The 14431-nt window shown below is 42.7% G+C and overlaps 1 protein-coding gene across 1 annotated transcript in view; it reads right to left on the reverse strand.

Moving 5' to 3' along the window:
* The window catches only part of LOC111867198 (nuclear receptor subfamily 2 group E member 1), a 47610-nt gene extending 39901 nt beyond the window's left edge, over positions 1-7709 (reverse strand). The window contains exon 1 of the mRNA XM_023856816.2: positions 7658-7709. Within this exon, the coding sequence (XP_023712584.1) occupies positions 7658-7709 (52 nt within the window). The remainder of the gene's footprint in view (positions 1-7657) is intronic.
* Positions 7710-14431: the final 6722 nt, after the last annotated feature.

The following is a 14431-nucleotide window of genomic DNA, read 5'->3' on the forward strand; positions in this document are numbered from 1 at the left end:
GTTGAAAAAAATCCAATGACGTCAACGGAACTTGAATCCGCGACCTCCCGGCTTGTAGCATAGTGCCACAACCAACTACGCTACCGCGTGCTCCCAACTGAGAAGAATATTTCACGCAATTTGACCAGGTGATCTGCACTGAGACTCTCTTGCTCCTCTGAGCTCGAGACATTTCAGCCTCGCGTCGCCGACGGGCGATTATGAAAATTCCGACAACTTTTTTAGTGTGCTTTCCTTATTTTCAAATAATAATAATAATAGGCTTGTGCGATCTCCATCCTGTCTGTGTATCTGTGTATGCCTGAACCAATCTTTATGAAACTTGGTATGTACATTACGGCACCTGAGCCCATCTCAGTGGCGTATTTCATAAATCTCTCCCATCATCCTGTGTCCGTATGTCTATCCTTCATATCTTTGCCAGATAACGGTTTTGTATACAGGTTCCCGCTGCAATGAATACATGCTAAAACAGAAGAATTATTGAAGAGTCGTTTTCTATGCGGTCCGTGTCCTATAAAAGAGAACCTGTGGGTCTGTGTCCCGCGTGGAGGCGGGGTCAGATACCTCCACCGTGACCCTGCGAGTCGTAAGAGGCGACGAAAAGAGAAGTTTCAATTCTGAGACAGTAAAATATGGTCACAAGTCTCAAGGGACTCGGACACAAGAAAGACTGCGCTGGGAAGGACCAGCAGCATATAAAAAAGACAGAACCGTCCTCTCATCAGAGAGGAAGCCCCACAGAAACAAGACCGTAACTGTGAAACAGTAATAAATATCTGGTCATGAGCCCTACATGGGGCTCGAAACCAAAACTTACTGACTGACTGACCGTCATAGCACTGTGACTTTGACTTGTGGGTATTCCCCTACCGTTGCCAGGTAATGACTTTCCTCCGTCAACGAAGAAAATTTCGAAACGTTGCTTTCTATGCGGTCCGTGTCGTATCAAAGGGAAGTAGGCGATCAGTTTTCACAGAAATTCTTGTATAATTTTACTTCTGTAAATTTCAGAAGTTCGGAAGCATAATTTATAGAAATGAGATCTTGAAATCACGTAGAACTGTACAGCTGGCAGAAAGTAGAGTTCAGGACACTATAAGCAGTAAGGAAACAGTCAATAAGCCTCGCTGTTTGTAATACTGACTGACGAAACGAAGATTATCCATCCGTATATTAAAAAGAAACGGGGGAAAAGCTTAAAGAAATCTTTGTAATACAAGTCGTGAGCTCATGTAGACAGGCTTTGTGCTTCCAGCTCCTTCTCACACACACAGTACCCATTGTGTTTCTTCAGGCGTGCCAACCAAACAGAGAATTCGAAGGCATTTGCATTCATGCAGGTTTCAATTCCATTTCCTAAGAATTTAAGGACATGGTAAATAACTTTTGCAGTCCCGGTTATTTTCCAGCACAGTAAGCATTGTCTAGGGGTAAAATGGTGCAATATCTCACTTCTCGATCTATCTTTCGCGTCATCATTGCAAGTTCTGTCATTTCGAGCAATGAAAACAACTCACAGCCCTTCGTCAAGTGCTTTTCTATTCGTGGTAAGACTCTTTTGTTACTATGTATGATATTTTATCTGAGGATTTTAAATTTTAAAATTATATAGAAAAAGTGAGTGAGTCTTCATTATTTTTCTACACTAACCGTGGAGTCTGCTCTGAAATGCACTAGACTCACAATTACACGTCGCTTGAACAAAATAACCCGTGCCAGAATTTGCAAAAATTTTACTAATGACTAAAAGTAGGCGAGTCAAGATTACGCATGCGCGCTCTTAGACTCTTGTACTCGTTTATTTTCCCTTGGCACTACAGCCCCACTGAGCCTAGGCCTGCCTCCATGAACTTCTCAGTTCACTTCTGTTTTTCTAGATCTTACACATTCGGTAGGACTCCTTGGGCGGGTGATCAGCTCGTCGTAAGGCCTCTACCTGTACACAAACACAGAAAAACGCACACACACAAANGAAGACAGTACATGCCTTAGACCGCTCGGCTACCGTGACCGGCCCTTGTGCTCGTTTAAATGATGTTTTTCTCAATTCCTCAATTTTTAATTCAATACAAATTTTAACACCCTGTTCTCTTCTCTAGTACTGCAATGCTTAAAACAGCAAGAAAATATGAGAGCATATTGTCACGTGTGACTAGACACAAGGTTCTGATTGGTAACTGAGTTTACTGGACTCTTGCAACCGGTCACTGCAGGTAACTGTAACAGCTTGTCGCATCTACACATCAGTGTAACAGCAGCGCAGTCATTGCTAGGAAAGTAACCGATTACTTCCTTCCAGAACATCCTGTCCTTCGTAGTGTTTCGAACTGCTGGCAATGTTAGGTCCTGTTACAGACAAACTTAGAGTTCTAAATAACTAACAAACAAACGTCACGGCCATACTAACTGTATTACATATTTCCACGAGAATAAAATTACACAGTCTGACACGCACTTGTATGTTTCCTTGTTGTATAAAAAGCAGGTAATTCAGTGCTGCACTTTTCTGTCAGTCAGTATAGCGACGGGCTACGGGCTGGATGTCCGCAGTTCGAATACCGACAGAGGAAAGATTCTTTTCTCGTCCGGCTGTAGAGCCCACCCAGCATCATATCCAGTCGGAACCGGGGTCTACTTCTCCGGGGTAAAGCAGCCGATCCATGAATCTCACTATTCACCTTCATATACTGCCGAGGTAAAAAGTTGTGGAGCTATAACTCCACTCCCCCCATACATCTTCTTGCGTGGTGCTTAATTAATTATGCACAGAGACAATGTTACCTTTATGAGTATACTGCAGGAACCGTACCAAATTAGTAAAGTGAGAGGCAGGAGGACAAGTGTTCGATTCTCCCCGGAGGCGCCACCCCGACCCACTCAGCCGGGGCGTACTGCCGCCGTTCCAATTGTTACGGTGTCACGATAATATTACCGCTGCCGCTAAATCCTGCTACTCTTTGTATGCGTGTGTGCGTGCGTGCTATTATCAACAAGGGGACAGACGGGCTGTAAAACTTCATCAAGCAATCTTGTAATAAGTTGACGACGCGCTCTCAGCTTATGAGGACATAACACAGCAACAGGAGACGCTCTGAAGGCAGTTGCAAGAAAACTTAAGTTTTTAAGTTCGTGAAGGCAAAAATATTAATATTTATTTCGTTGAATTGTTAGTTATAAATTCTAATGTTCATATTATAATTATTTTTGTGACATAATATTAATTTACTATAAAATTTTCATTATTATTTAGCCGTCAAGAACTGAATTATTATAATTATTGTTGTTATTACTACTAGCAGTAATAGTGAGAAGTCACAATAATGTCATATTCTTATTTACTGCGCCTACCTTCATTTGAAAGCCAGTTTAATTTTCAACAAAATATATGTAAAAAAATAAACTTGTTTTAAAATTATTTCTAAGCTAACATGTAAGACGTGTTTTGCCCCAATTGTATTTGTAGAGAAACCGATATAAATTTTCGCATATAACTATTAAAATGTTAAAATATATAATTAATATATTTATTTATAAAAATATATATTATTATTAATATATATTATTATAATAATATATATTTATAATTAATATACTTATGTTTGACTATCATCATGCAGACAGTTAAGTGTAGCAAAACGCTAAGCCTGGAATTACACATTTAGATCACAGAACAGTTTAGTTTCCCTTTACACACGGTTAATTCTCTGTTACAAGCACAATGTTTATACTGACAGCCGTAAAGCTCGCTACACAATTCAGTTAAGGTATATTTTGAGTCCGCAGCTGAGTAACGGCTACACACAGCTCACCTGTTCCCATTCTCCGCATGCAAGACACTGTGCTGCTGGACCTGTTGGCACACTCTCTTGTCCTGTGGGCCGCTTCCAGTCAGCAGTCGACACCACAATCGCCCTTCATTTAACGCGAAGCACTGTTTTACTTTTGCCTAGTTGCTGAATGCCGAAATCCTAACAGCCTACATCGTCAAAGTCGCCTGTCTTTATATACACTTGCCATTTTGTCATGATGTTGCATCTACTGCTCCTCCCTCTCTCCCCTTCTCGTCTCTCTCCTCTCGCCTTGTAGCTAGTGTGGGAAATGGTACAGGTGGGTTCGCGCCCAGCATCCCACATACAGAGATGCAGAGAGAGAGAGAATATACAAAGTCGGGAAAGGGGGAAAGTAATGGAAGATCTGCTTCGAACAAAAATGACCCTAGAGGTTATCTTTTCTACCTGTCCATTTTGATCCGTGACTTACGCGAAGTCTGCTGGGAATTACATTGCCCTCAGAAGTTTATGTAACAGGCCTAAATATAGAACAGGTTTGGCAGTTTATTACAATTCTGCGATTAATTTTCTCATTTAATATCTGATAGTAAAATGTTTCATGGAGTCCTCTGAAGGCAAGTTGCGAACGGGTGCCAGCTGGCTTCTCCATATATGCCTACCTCGTCCGTCCGTCTGTCCACATTTAATGCTTGGGAAATTAAATCATATTTGTGGACATATGTGCGGTCTAAGGCATGTATTGTCTTCGCTCCCTTGGAAACCGTGATCGTGGGTTCGGATCTGTTTCCTGTGAGGTACGAACTGAATTCTTATATATTATTCTTATACACTGCCGGTCACAGTAGCCGAGCGGTCTAAGGCATGCACTGTCTTCGCTTGCTCCGAAGCTGGGACCGTGGGTTCGAATCCCACTCAGGGCATGGATGTTTATGTGCGTTTTTCTGTGTTTGTGTACAGGTAGAGGCCTTGCGACGAGCTGATCACCCGCCCAAGGAGTCCTACCGAATGTGTAAGATCTAGAAAAACCGAAGTGAACGGAGAAGTTCATGGAGGTAGGCCTAGGTCCACTGGGGCTGTAGAGCCAAGGGGGGAAAAAAATGTAGACGAAAACATGCGTGCGTTTCCCCAGCTTAACTTTATCGTAGAGAAAGGGAAAAATGAAACAAGCATTTCATGACTCCAGAGCCGAGATAGGGAGGGGATGAAGAAAATTGTTGTGCTGGCGGTTGTTCAAAGGCGAAGTGTGAAACTGTAAACACATTGGGACTTGCGGTCGGCTTGGAATTTCTCATATAGTCTCGATCCGTTGCTACAGCCTACAGGTATTTTCCAATAGGCTACAGGCCTACACACTGAAATAAAAATATGAGCTTGCCTATTGGGCTCTAACTCTCTCAGGATATGTTTTAAGTAGTGAGGCAGTGAGCAGTTTCAGCACAGGCCTGTGGTTCTGACACAATTAACACGTAAGACGCTGAAGGACAATTTTGGGGGTGTTTTACTTAGTAGATCCAGTATAAGAGAAAATATATAGGTCACTCTTGTACAAAATATGGCTCTTGTCATCTGTGTGTGCGTGTGAGAGAGACAGAAGGAAAAGGCGGTTGAAAATGATCCACAGGATATGATGTCGAAAGAGAGAGAGAGATACTGAAACGAGGGGATGAAGGGAAGGGGATGAAATTGAGGTTGAGGAGCCAGGGGGTGCTAGAGAAGAAGTACCATAAATTTAGACTGGAACGTGGAAGGAGTTAATTATACTGAGGGTGTGCTGGGGGGGGGAGGGGGCACGGCACAGTGAACGGTGTCCAGGGAAGAAGGAATCCAGATTCCATAATGGGGTGGCTTTCTTATGCTGACATCCCTGATCCGCATTGCCGTTGCAAGAATAGGGCACTGCACGAGGGAATCGCTGTAGGCCTATTACAAACTGAAGTCTAAATATCTTCCAAGTAACATCTTTGCCATTTACATGGACTGACCGGGTCTCGAAGCTCATTTACCTCACAGACATGTCTGTTAAAGTCAGTAAAGCTAATCTCTTCCACTACTTTTCTTATACATATTATATCGGACAGGTTGCAAATCGTAGCTTTATTTCGCTATATTTGTTCATGTCAGTATCAGTTTTCAGAAGACCAAACTTTTGATATCACTTCTGAGAAGGGATATTCAGTGTATCGATATGGGAATTTTCTTTTCCGGTTGCTGTGTCCGTTTTGAGACACCATTCCGACAAAGAAAGAAGGGCGCCTGGCCGCCATACAAATGATACATACTTAACTACTTTATGGCGGTTTTCGAACAAGGAAGTCTCTGGCCCATGTAACTTGTTGCAGGTGTGAGACAACGCTGAAAATCCTGGTTACCCGTGGCCTCTGGAAGCCACACTTCGTTACGTGCAGATAAACTGAAGCTCCTTAACACTGGGTTCTAGGTTACTGTATGGAGGGCGGCTTTACACAGACCTTAAGCCCATGAATTGGGCAGGAGTGTTATTGGCCACAGGACCAACGGGCATGCTGAAGAAGATGAAACTCCCACTATCTTCGCTTCTGCAGGGTAACGACCCACACCCGTCCTGTTTCACAACACCGTACACCCCTTCAACTTTAAACTTGCCCTTACTGTGGGGTGAGGCTGAGTCCCATGGTACTAGGGCTGTTAAATGTCCCACTGTACTCTCCCCGGATGACAAAGGAGAGAAACGAAGAAGGACTGGTAAGGAAAACCGAAGGACGCGAAATGTCACTTTGTCCACCACGGGTCCCATATAAATTGACCTGGGCTGGAACCAGGGCTCCAGTGACAAGAAGTCGGCCACATTCCAGGTTTGCGAATGATTAATACTGCTTAATGAGTAGACCCTCTAAGAAAGGATGGAAATTGGAATATGTAACTACTATATATAGCTTACGTCCGAGGCAGACCTACACAGAGGCCTGTAATGTATTATTTCTGGGGACTAGGAGACAACTGTTGTAGTGTCTCACAGGGACAACACACTCAAGACTCTTGGTGACAGGTTATTCTGAGTGGGGGGTTTTCTGGGGACTAGGAGACAACTGTTGTAGTGTCTCACAGGGACAACACACTCAAGACTCTTGGTGACAGGTTATTCTGAGTGGGGGGTTTTCTGGGGACTAGGAGACAACTGTTGTAGTGTCTCACAGGGACAACACACTCAAGACATGTGACAGGCTATTCTGAGTGGGGGGGGGTTTCTGGGGACTAGGAGACAACTGTTGTAGTGTCTCACAGGGACAACACACTCAAGACATGTGACAGGCTTTCTGAGTGGGGGGGTTTTCGTAGTTTTTCTGGGACAGTATCTGAAAACACGCCACTTACTACCCAGTAAGACACATAAGGCAACGTAAGCCTGGAAACGCCACTGGCAACCATAGGAAGTTTGTGTTGTCCACCCCGCGCCAGTCTGAGTTGCGTCACTTCTGCTTTCTTGATCTCACCTCTCCCAACAAGAGGGGGTAGGCTGCCGCAGAGGGGCGTGGCTTTCACCAACCCACCCACTCTCTGTGCTACCTGCCTTTTGACGGAGGGATAAAGTTCGCGTGTGGTTTACATGTTAGGGGATGGGGGTTGGAGTGGTGAGCAAGTCGAAGCTTTGGCAAAAGCAAGGAGAAACACGAACTATGTACAGTGTTGCCTGCAGGGTAGTTCAGCTGTAACTCCGCCGCCCCTTATATTCGGCCACTTGCACTACATTGTACGAGTACCTATCTCATTCGGCCCCCATAACGTCTTCAGCTTTTCTAATAGTATCATCGTGAAATAACGTGAAGTCATGTGATGATGATGATAGCAGCAGCACATCCACCACCAACAGCAACAACAAAACATACCGTAGTGAATGGAATTCAGCTGGCTCAGGGTAAGGACCAATGGTGTGGCCATCGTGAATACAGTAATAAAAAAGCACTGGGAACGTGGGTTTCTCACTTATGTCAGTTTATTTTTTTTCTCGCTCCGCTAGTATAATTTACTCCATCCCAGTTTTGTCTTTGTCACCTCGTGCTCATGTCTGGTTACCCTACTTACCATTAGTTTTATTATTCCAACATACAGATTTTTTGGTAAAATTTTAAAATTAAGCGTTATGTCTATTAAGTACTCTGAACATAATTTTACTGAGGTGTCTTTGGACAATGCCAATTAAAAGCCTGTTTATTCTTTCTAGATTTCTCCCCTTTGGCGCTACAGCCCCAGTTTGGGCCTTGGCCTGCCACCATAAAACTCCTCGTTTCTCTTCGGTTTACTAGATCTTAGATATTTGGTAGGATTCCTTGGACGGGTGCTCAGCTCGTCACAAGGCCTCTACCTGTACACAAACACAGAAAAACGCGCACACACAAAGTAAACATCCATGCCCTGAGTGGGATTCGAACCCACGATCCCGGTTTCCAAGCGAGCGAAGACAGTACATGCCTTAGACCGCTCGGCTACCGTAACCGGCAGTGTATAAGAATAATATATAAGAATTCAGTTCGTACCTCACAGGAAACAGATCCGAACCCACGGTCCCGGTTTCCAAGCGAGCGAAGACAGTACATGCCTTAGACCGCTCGGCTACTGTGACCTGCCAAGCCTATTTAGGTTTCCAAATATGGAAAAAGAATTATTAGGAAAGAATATATGTATGAATCACAGGAAATCAGTTCTTGTTGACGATGTCACTGCCTCCTGCAGACTACAGAGGCACAAGAAAGACACATTCCAAGCCTCATAATGGCGATAACAGCAAGTATTGTAGCAGGCCAGGAATCGAAAAGAAATACAGAGTACGGAAGCTGGACGTCAGGAGAATGTCAGAGGTCATCTGAGTTACGTTCAGAGAGGAGGACAAGGCAGCATAAGCTCTGTTTCCAGACGAATTGCCCAGCCTCGCGAGAAAGGAGTTAACGCCCGTATGGAAGTGTTGACTCAGACAACGCTGATGAAGTCTTTGCGTAACAAAGGAACTAGTTAATTCTTTCATAAAGAAAAGAACAAAAGAATACATTGTCATCTCTTTTAGTTCCATTACATAAAAAGATCTGGCGCCTCTTTGTCTGCATGCGAAGTATCGTTAGTTACTACAGATCTGCAAATAATTTCATAACTAAAAGTGCAAGAATACGGTTTAAAATCATAACCTAAATCGCGTACCACATAAAATTCTGGGTAAAAATTAAGTTTTCCCTATGCTTAATTAAGTAGCAATACATGAAAACTTATGGGGGTGGAGGTGTAAATCCACACATTCTCCGTGGACGCTAGATCAGCTTCTTTCCCGAAAAAAAAAAACGTTGTAGTTGCCTGTCTGCAAGGTCAGGAGAAGGCTAGATATGCCCTAGTGTGGTTTTGTTTTCTGAAACTGTGCCCTGGTAGACACACTGGCATTTCGGAGTAATAGACTCCCTCAGCCTCTTTTAATTTCTACCCTGAAGCCAGTACTTTCCCCCAGAACCCTGGCACCCATCCGTCACAGTACTACATGTGGCATAACATAAATCTTCACCGTCATGCCAAATCAAATCCCATAAGAGATTTAAAATTCCAGTCATAACATCTTTAAAAATAGTTAAAATTAATGCTATATTAATTGAAATAAATACTTGTTGAATGTAGCCTATCAGTTCGTAGTACGTCATATTATATCATGACCGGTAGCCTCGTACTCGTTTTTAGGTGAACATATGGCGGACAGTATTTAAATAAATAGCTGAGTTTATTTCCAACATTAGTCTGCTTGCGTTTGTTCTCACTGTCTCTTCGTTTGCGGATTCTCTTCTCTTTTCTTCTACCCTGAAGATGGAGGCGATACGTTCCTCCGAAACGTTGGTTAACACCACATCTACACGGTGCCACATCCCAGAAGACTGCTTTCTTCTCAGCATTTAAATAAGTTCAGGATGGTTCAGGATAGAGACAGGAATTGGGTTCTGTTATCTCAGTGTTAATTATATGCAGCTAGTTACACGCTCGTGAAACGGTAGGCCTGTAAGCCTCAAAACTGTGGAAATAAATTTCTTAGACTTTGGGACTTCTCTGCTGGAAAATATTTAACGTGAACAAGTTTTTTTTTTATTGCTAGTGGGGTGGGACTAAGTCCCTTGTACTGCGGCCACTTCTGGCCTACTGTACCAGCCCCAGATGACAGGTGAGGGTGATTGTGGAGCAATTGGTGGAATGAAGATTGGCCGGGGAAACCGAAGTACTCGGAGAAATCCTGCCCCAGCGCTACTTTGTCTATCACAAATCCCACTTGGCCAGACCCGGGATCGAACCCGGGCTGCCGCGGTGGACGTGAACAAGTATTATTATTATTATTATTATTAGAGGGGGTGGGTTTCCCCATGAACTTAGACCAGTTATTGGTCCATTGTGCGTCCCCCTTTAATTTCTACTGTCGCCATACCCTACCGGTACTGGTGCGTGCTATCAGCCCCGTTCAGCCAACGAGGTCGGCCCTCGGTACCTGATATTTCCCCCATCTACCAGAGGCATTGGAAACTACTTGGGCGGGAGACTTGTCTAATTTTGCTCAGAGGTCACCTAGAGACATGAGGAATTTTACGTGCCGTGAACAATTTAGTTCTTGTTAAACAATAAAGTAACTGACTGGTAAGTCCTCTTATTGCTCTCAGACTTTCTTTGAACTATGAGTAACGAGGAAGAAGAAATGTTCATAGGGTCTCAGAAACGTCTGTTTCTTACAGTGGAATAAGGGGGATTCAGTCAGTCAGCAGAGTGTTACAGTAAGAACACAGTGATATTACTAGTTCAAGTGTTTCTAGCCAGAGATATTACTAGTTCAAGTGTTTCTAGCCAGAGATATTACTAGTTCAAGTGTTTCTAGCCAGAGATATTACTAGTTCAAGTGTTTCTAGCCAGAGATATTACTAGTTCAAGTGTTTCTAGCCAGAGATATTACTAGTTCAAGTGTTTCTAGCCAGAGATATTACTAGTTCAAGTGTTTCTAGCCAGAGATATTACTAGTTCAAGTGTTTCTAGCCAGAGATATTACTAGTTCAAGTGTTTCTAGCCAGAGATATTACTAGTTCAAGTGTTTCTAGCCAGAGATATTACTAGTTCAAGTGTTTCTAGCCAGAGATATTACTAGTTCAAGTGTTTCTAGCCAGAGATATTACTAGTTCAAGTGTTTCTAGCCAGAGATATTACTAGTTCAAGTGTTTCTAGCCAGAGATATTACTAGTTCAAGTGTTTCTAGCCAGAGATATTACTAGTTCAAGTGTTTCTAGCCAGAGATATTACTAGTTCAAGTGTTTCTAGCCAGAGATATTACTAGTTCAAGTGTTTCTAGCCAGAGATATTACTAGTTCAAGTGTTTCTAGCCAGAGATATTACTAGTTCAAGTGTTTCTAGCCAGAGATATTACTAGTTCAAGTGTTTCTAGCCAGAGATATTACTAGTTCAAGTGTTTCTAGCCAGAGATATTACTAGTTCAAGTGTTTCTAGCCAGAGATATTACTAGTTCAAGTGTTTCTAGCCAGAGATATTACTAGTTCAAGTGTTTCTAGCCAGAGATATTACTAGTTCAAGTGTTTCTAGCCAGAGATATTACTAGTTCAAGTGTTTCTAGCCAGAGATATTACTAGTTCAAGTGTTTCTAGCCAGAGATATTACTAGTTCAAGTGTTTCTAGCCAGAGATATTACTAGTGCCAGCAAGTACTCAGAATTTCATTTTTGTTTTGTTCCGAAAATCGTGGGCTCAATGTGAACTAGGCTGTCTGCTTGCAGCTAGCTACTGCGAGCGCGTGGCTTCCCCGAGACCTGTAGCAGCTCCCAGCTTACTTAATGCGAGGCATAAGACAATACGGACGGACGAACGGACTGTTTGTGTGGCATAAGGCACACCGTAACCGCCGTGTTGCTTGCTTCAGTTTGAATATATCAGAGTTGAGTTTAATCCTCTCAAAGGGAAATAGTCTGGGGGCACCGGAGATTCTCCTGAACAGAGGTTAGACAAGACAAGGCTCGTACCTCTGCCTATGCTGGCAGTTCACTGGGTGAAAACATTAACACCACAAAGAGCTGCAGTGCGCAAGTTCTCCTGAAAGCCAAGAAACGCATTAGTCTACAAATAAACATAAGATCTAATTTGAATATGAACTTCTCACGGCAGTGAGTACAAAAATTATCTTCTGGGATGTGACGCCGTGTAATGTTTCGGAGGAATATACTGTCTCCATCCTCAAGGTTTCCCAAGCAAGCAGCAAGCATCTCTCTATGCTTTGATTATTTTTTAACCATAAGGATGGCGACTGCACGGTCCTGTGAAACAACAGCAAATTTGTACCAGTCTACACGGTGGGTGTCACGTTATATGGGCCTGTACCTGGATTTTATGAAGAGCGCTCTAATTACCTCATAGATGACGTCTTGCACGCCAATTTATAGGCCTGAAGGACATAAGAAACGTGATGTGACCTCTCTCTCTCAGTTTATTCAGGGGGGTTACTTTACGCCTGGAATGATATGAGAATATGTTTATAGATATTAAAATGGATAACGATTGGAAAGGAGGCGGCGGTCTCATAGACCCCCACTTTCTTGGCGTTTCTCTAAAGAGGCCGATCTAATAAAGATTTTTTTTTATTTTAAAATAATTTTAACAATTTCTCAGCATACAAAAATAGAGTAATTAGTAAAAGGGATGGGTGTATTTAATATTGAAGCAGGTATCATCCTCAGATGAGTCTCTGGTGCTTATCTAATGAGATCCTCTGGCCACATTCTGTTTAGTCTTCTTTCTATTGCTAGTTGCTTAAAGAGGGTTCTTATTAGTTGGTTGTTGTTTTGAGTGGTCCGGTTTTTGTGTGTCTCCGCGTATGCTCTGATGACTTCTGTTACATATGATATGCTTAGATCATTGTGTAATGTAGCGTTTGATACGTACCATGGAGCATTAACTAGTTTTCTTAGCGGGAATAAGAAATGAGAAAGAATTCTGTCAAGAGAAGAGGACAACCGCCCGGACGGGTAGACTACCTGCCGAACACAAGGCCTGTAGTTACTATGTACTGTTGCGTCTCGGTTTCCACAGTAGCAGATTCGCGGTAGTGTTACGTCACTTGCAACAGCTAGATTTAATAGCATCGGGAATATACTGAACGGATTTTAACAGTATAAAATGAATTGTAAAGTACCATCTTCATTCTGAGCCGTACTTAGATGGAGTTCTGGGGTCCGAGGTAGCGTACTTGATTGAGGCACTATGCTAAAAGCCAGAAAGTCACTGGCTCGATTCTCGATGAGTTGACTACTAGTGACGAGGTTAAGAAAATATGGATCTATATATCTACTCCCCCATACGCCTTCATGGCGTGATGCTTAATCATTTAAGCACAAGGACAATATTACCTTCACTTTACCCACTTCTGGAACCTTATTTTCTGTTATATGTTTAAAACAAGGTAAAGTCGTCCCTGTGCTGAACTAATTAAGCACTACGACATGAAGGGGTATGGGGGAGTGGATGTATAGATCCACATTTTCTTGACCTCGGCACTAGCTGGAGAGGACTGGTCAGATTCACGCCCCGGCCTCGTTACCTCCGGGGAAAGAGCCACCGGTACCCATTGGATAGGGGGCTGGGTGGGCCCCAGAGCTGGTCTGAACGATGTGGAGAGGAGAAAATTCTTGACCCTACCGGGGCTCGAACTCCGACCCCTCGGTCGTCCAGCCCGTAGGCAGTCGCTATACCCAATGCGCTACCCCGTCTCAAAGGTAAAGCTATCCCTGTAACAGGCCATGAAGGCCCATAGGGTTGTGAGACGTCGAGGCTCCCATATTTTATCTAGACAATCAGCTCACAGATGGCGGTAAGGTTGTCAGCTTTACGCGCCGGCCGCCTTTTATCCCCCAGGAAGATTCCTGGTACTCATTTCTGTTAGACGCAGCGTCGACTCCAGGGCCATAGTGCGGCTGGAAGGATTAGGTAAAATGAAATAATCCACCTGATCGGGAGTTATATGTTTAAAATATTAATTTATATTTTGCAATATTTCTCGAGACGCGTTGTTAATTTTGAAGGATTTACAGTGTCTTTGATAAGCCTCATTCGAAACAAATCACTGATACTTTATTTTATTCACCTAATGAAAGTTACGTTATGTCTTATGTGACAGCATCGTAAATTCGATGAACAGAATTCAGAAGTCTGTGTCCATTCTCCACGAAATCCCCTTTTGTTTATTCGCCTTTTCACAAGTCTTCCAACATTTACTTTTTCATAATTCAAATACTATTTCTGTAATTTATTTTCACCCTTTCATCATGTGTATTACTGAATATTAGAGTTAATTTTACCGACCACACAACACATTTTTTTTATTTACTGTCACACTACATGTTTCGACCTCAAGAGGTCATCCTCAGGTGTACGAACACAGTTGCACAATCACACGCAATCACATTCGTTTTTCCACTTATTTTGATCCTGTATCCCGTTGAGGTCCACGCTCAAATAATATGTGTCAAGTTCTACTTATAAAATATAAGTTAAAAATACAAATGTTAAAAGTTAAAATTTAAAATTTAAAATTTAGTTCACTGTAGCTAGTTATAATATTACCACTTGGTTAAAAAGTTCATGAAATAAACTTCAACTCAT

Source organism: Cryptotermes secundus, unplaced genomic scaffold, assembly GCF_002891405.2.
Source record: "Cryptotermes secundus unplaced genomic scaffold, Csec_1.0 scaffold565, whole genome shotgun sequence".
NCBI lineage: Eukaryota > Metazoa > Arthropoda > Insecta > Blattodea > Kalotermitidae > Cryptotermes > Cryptotermes secundus.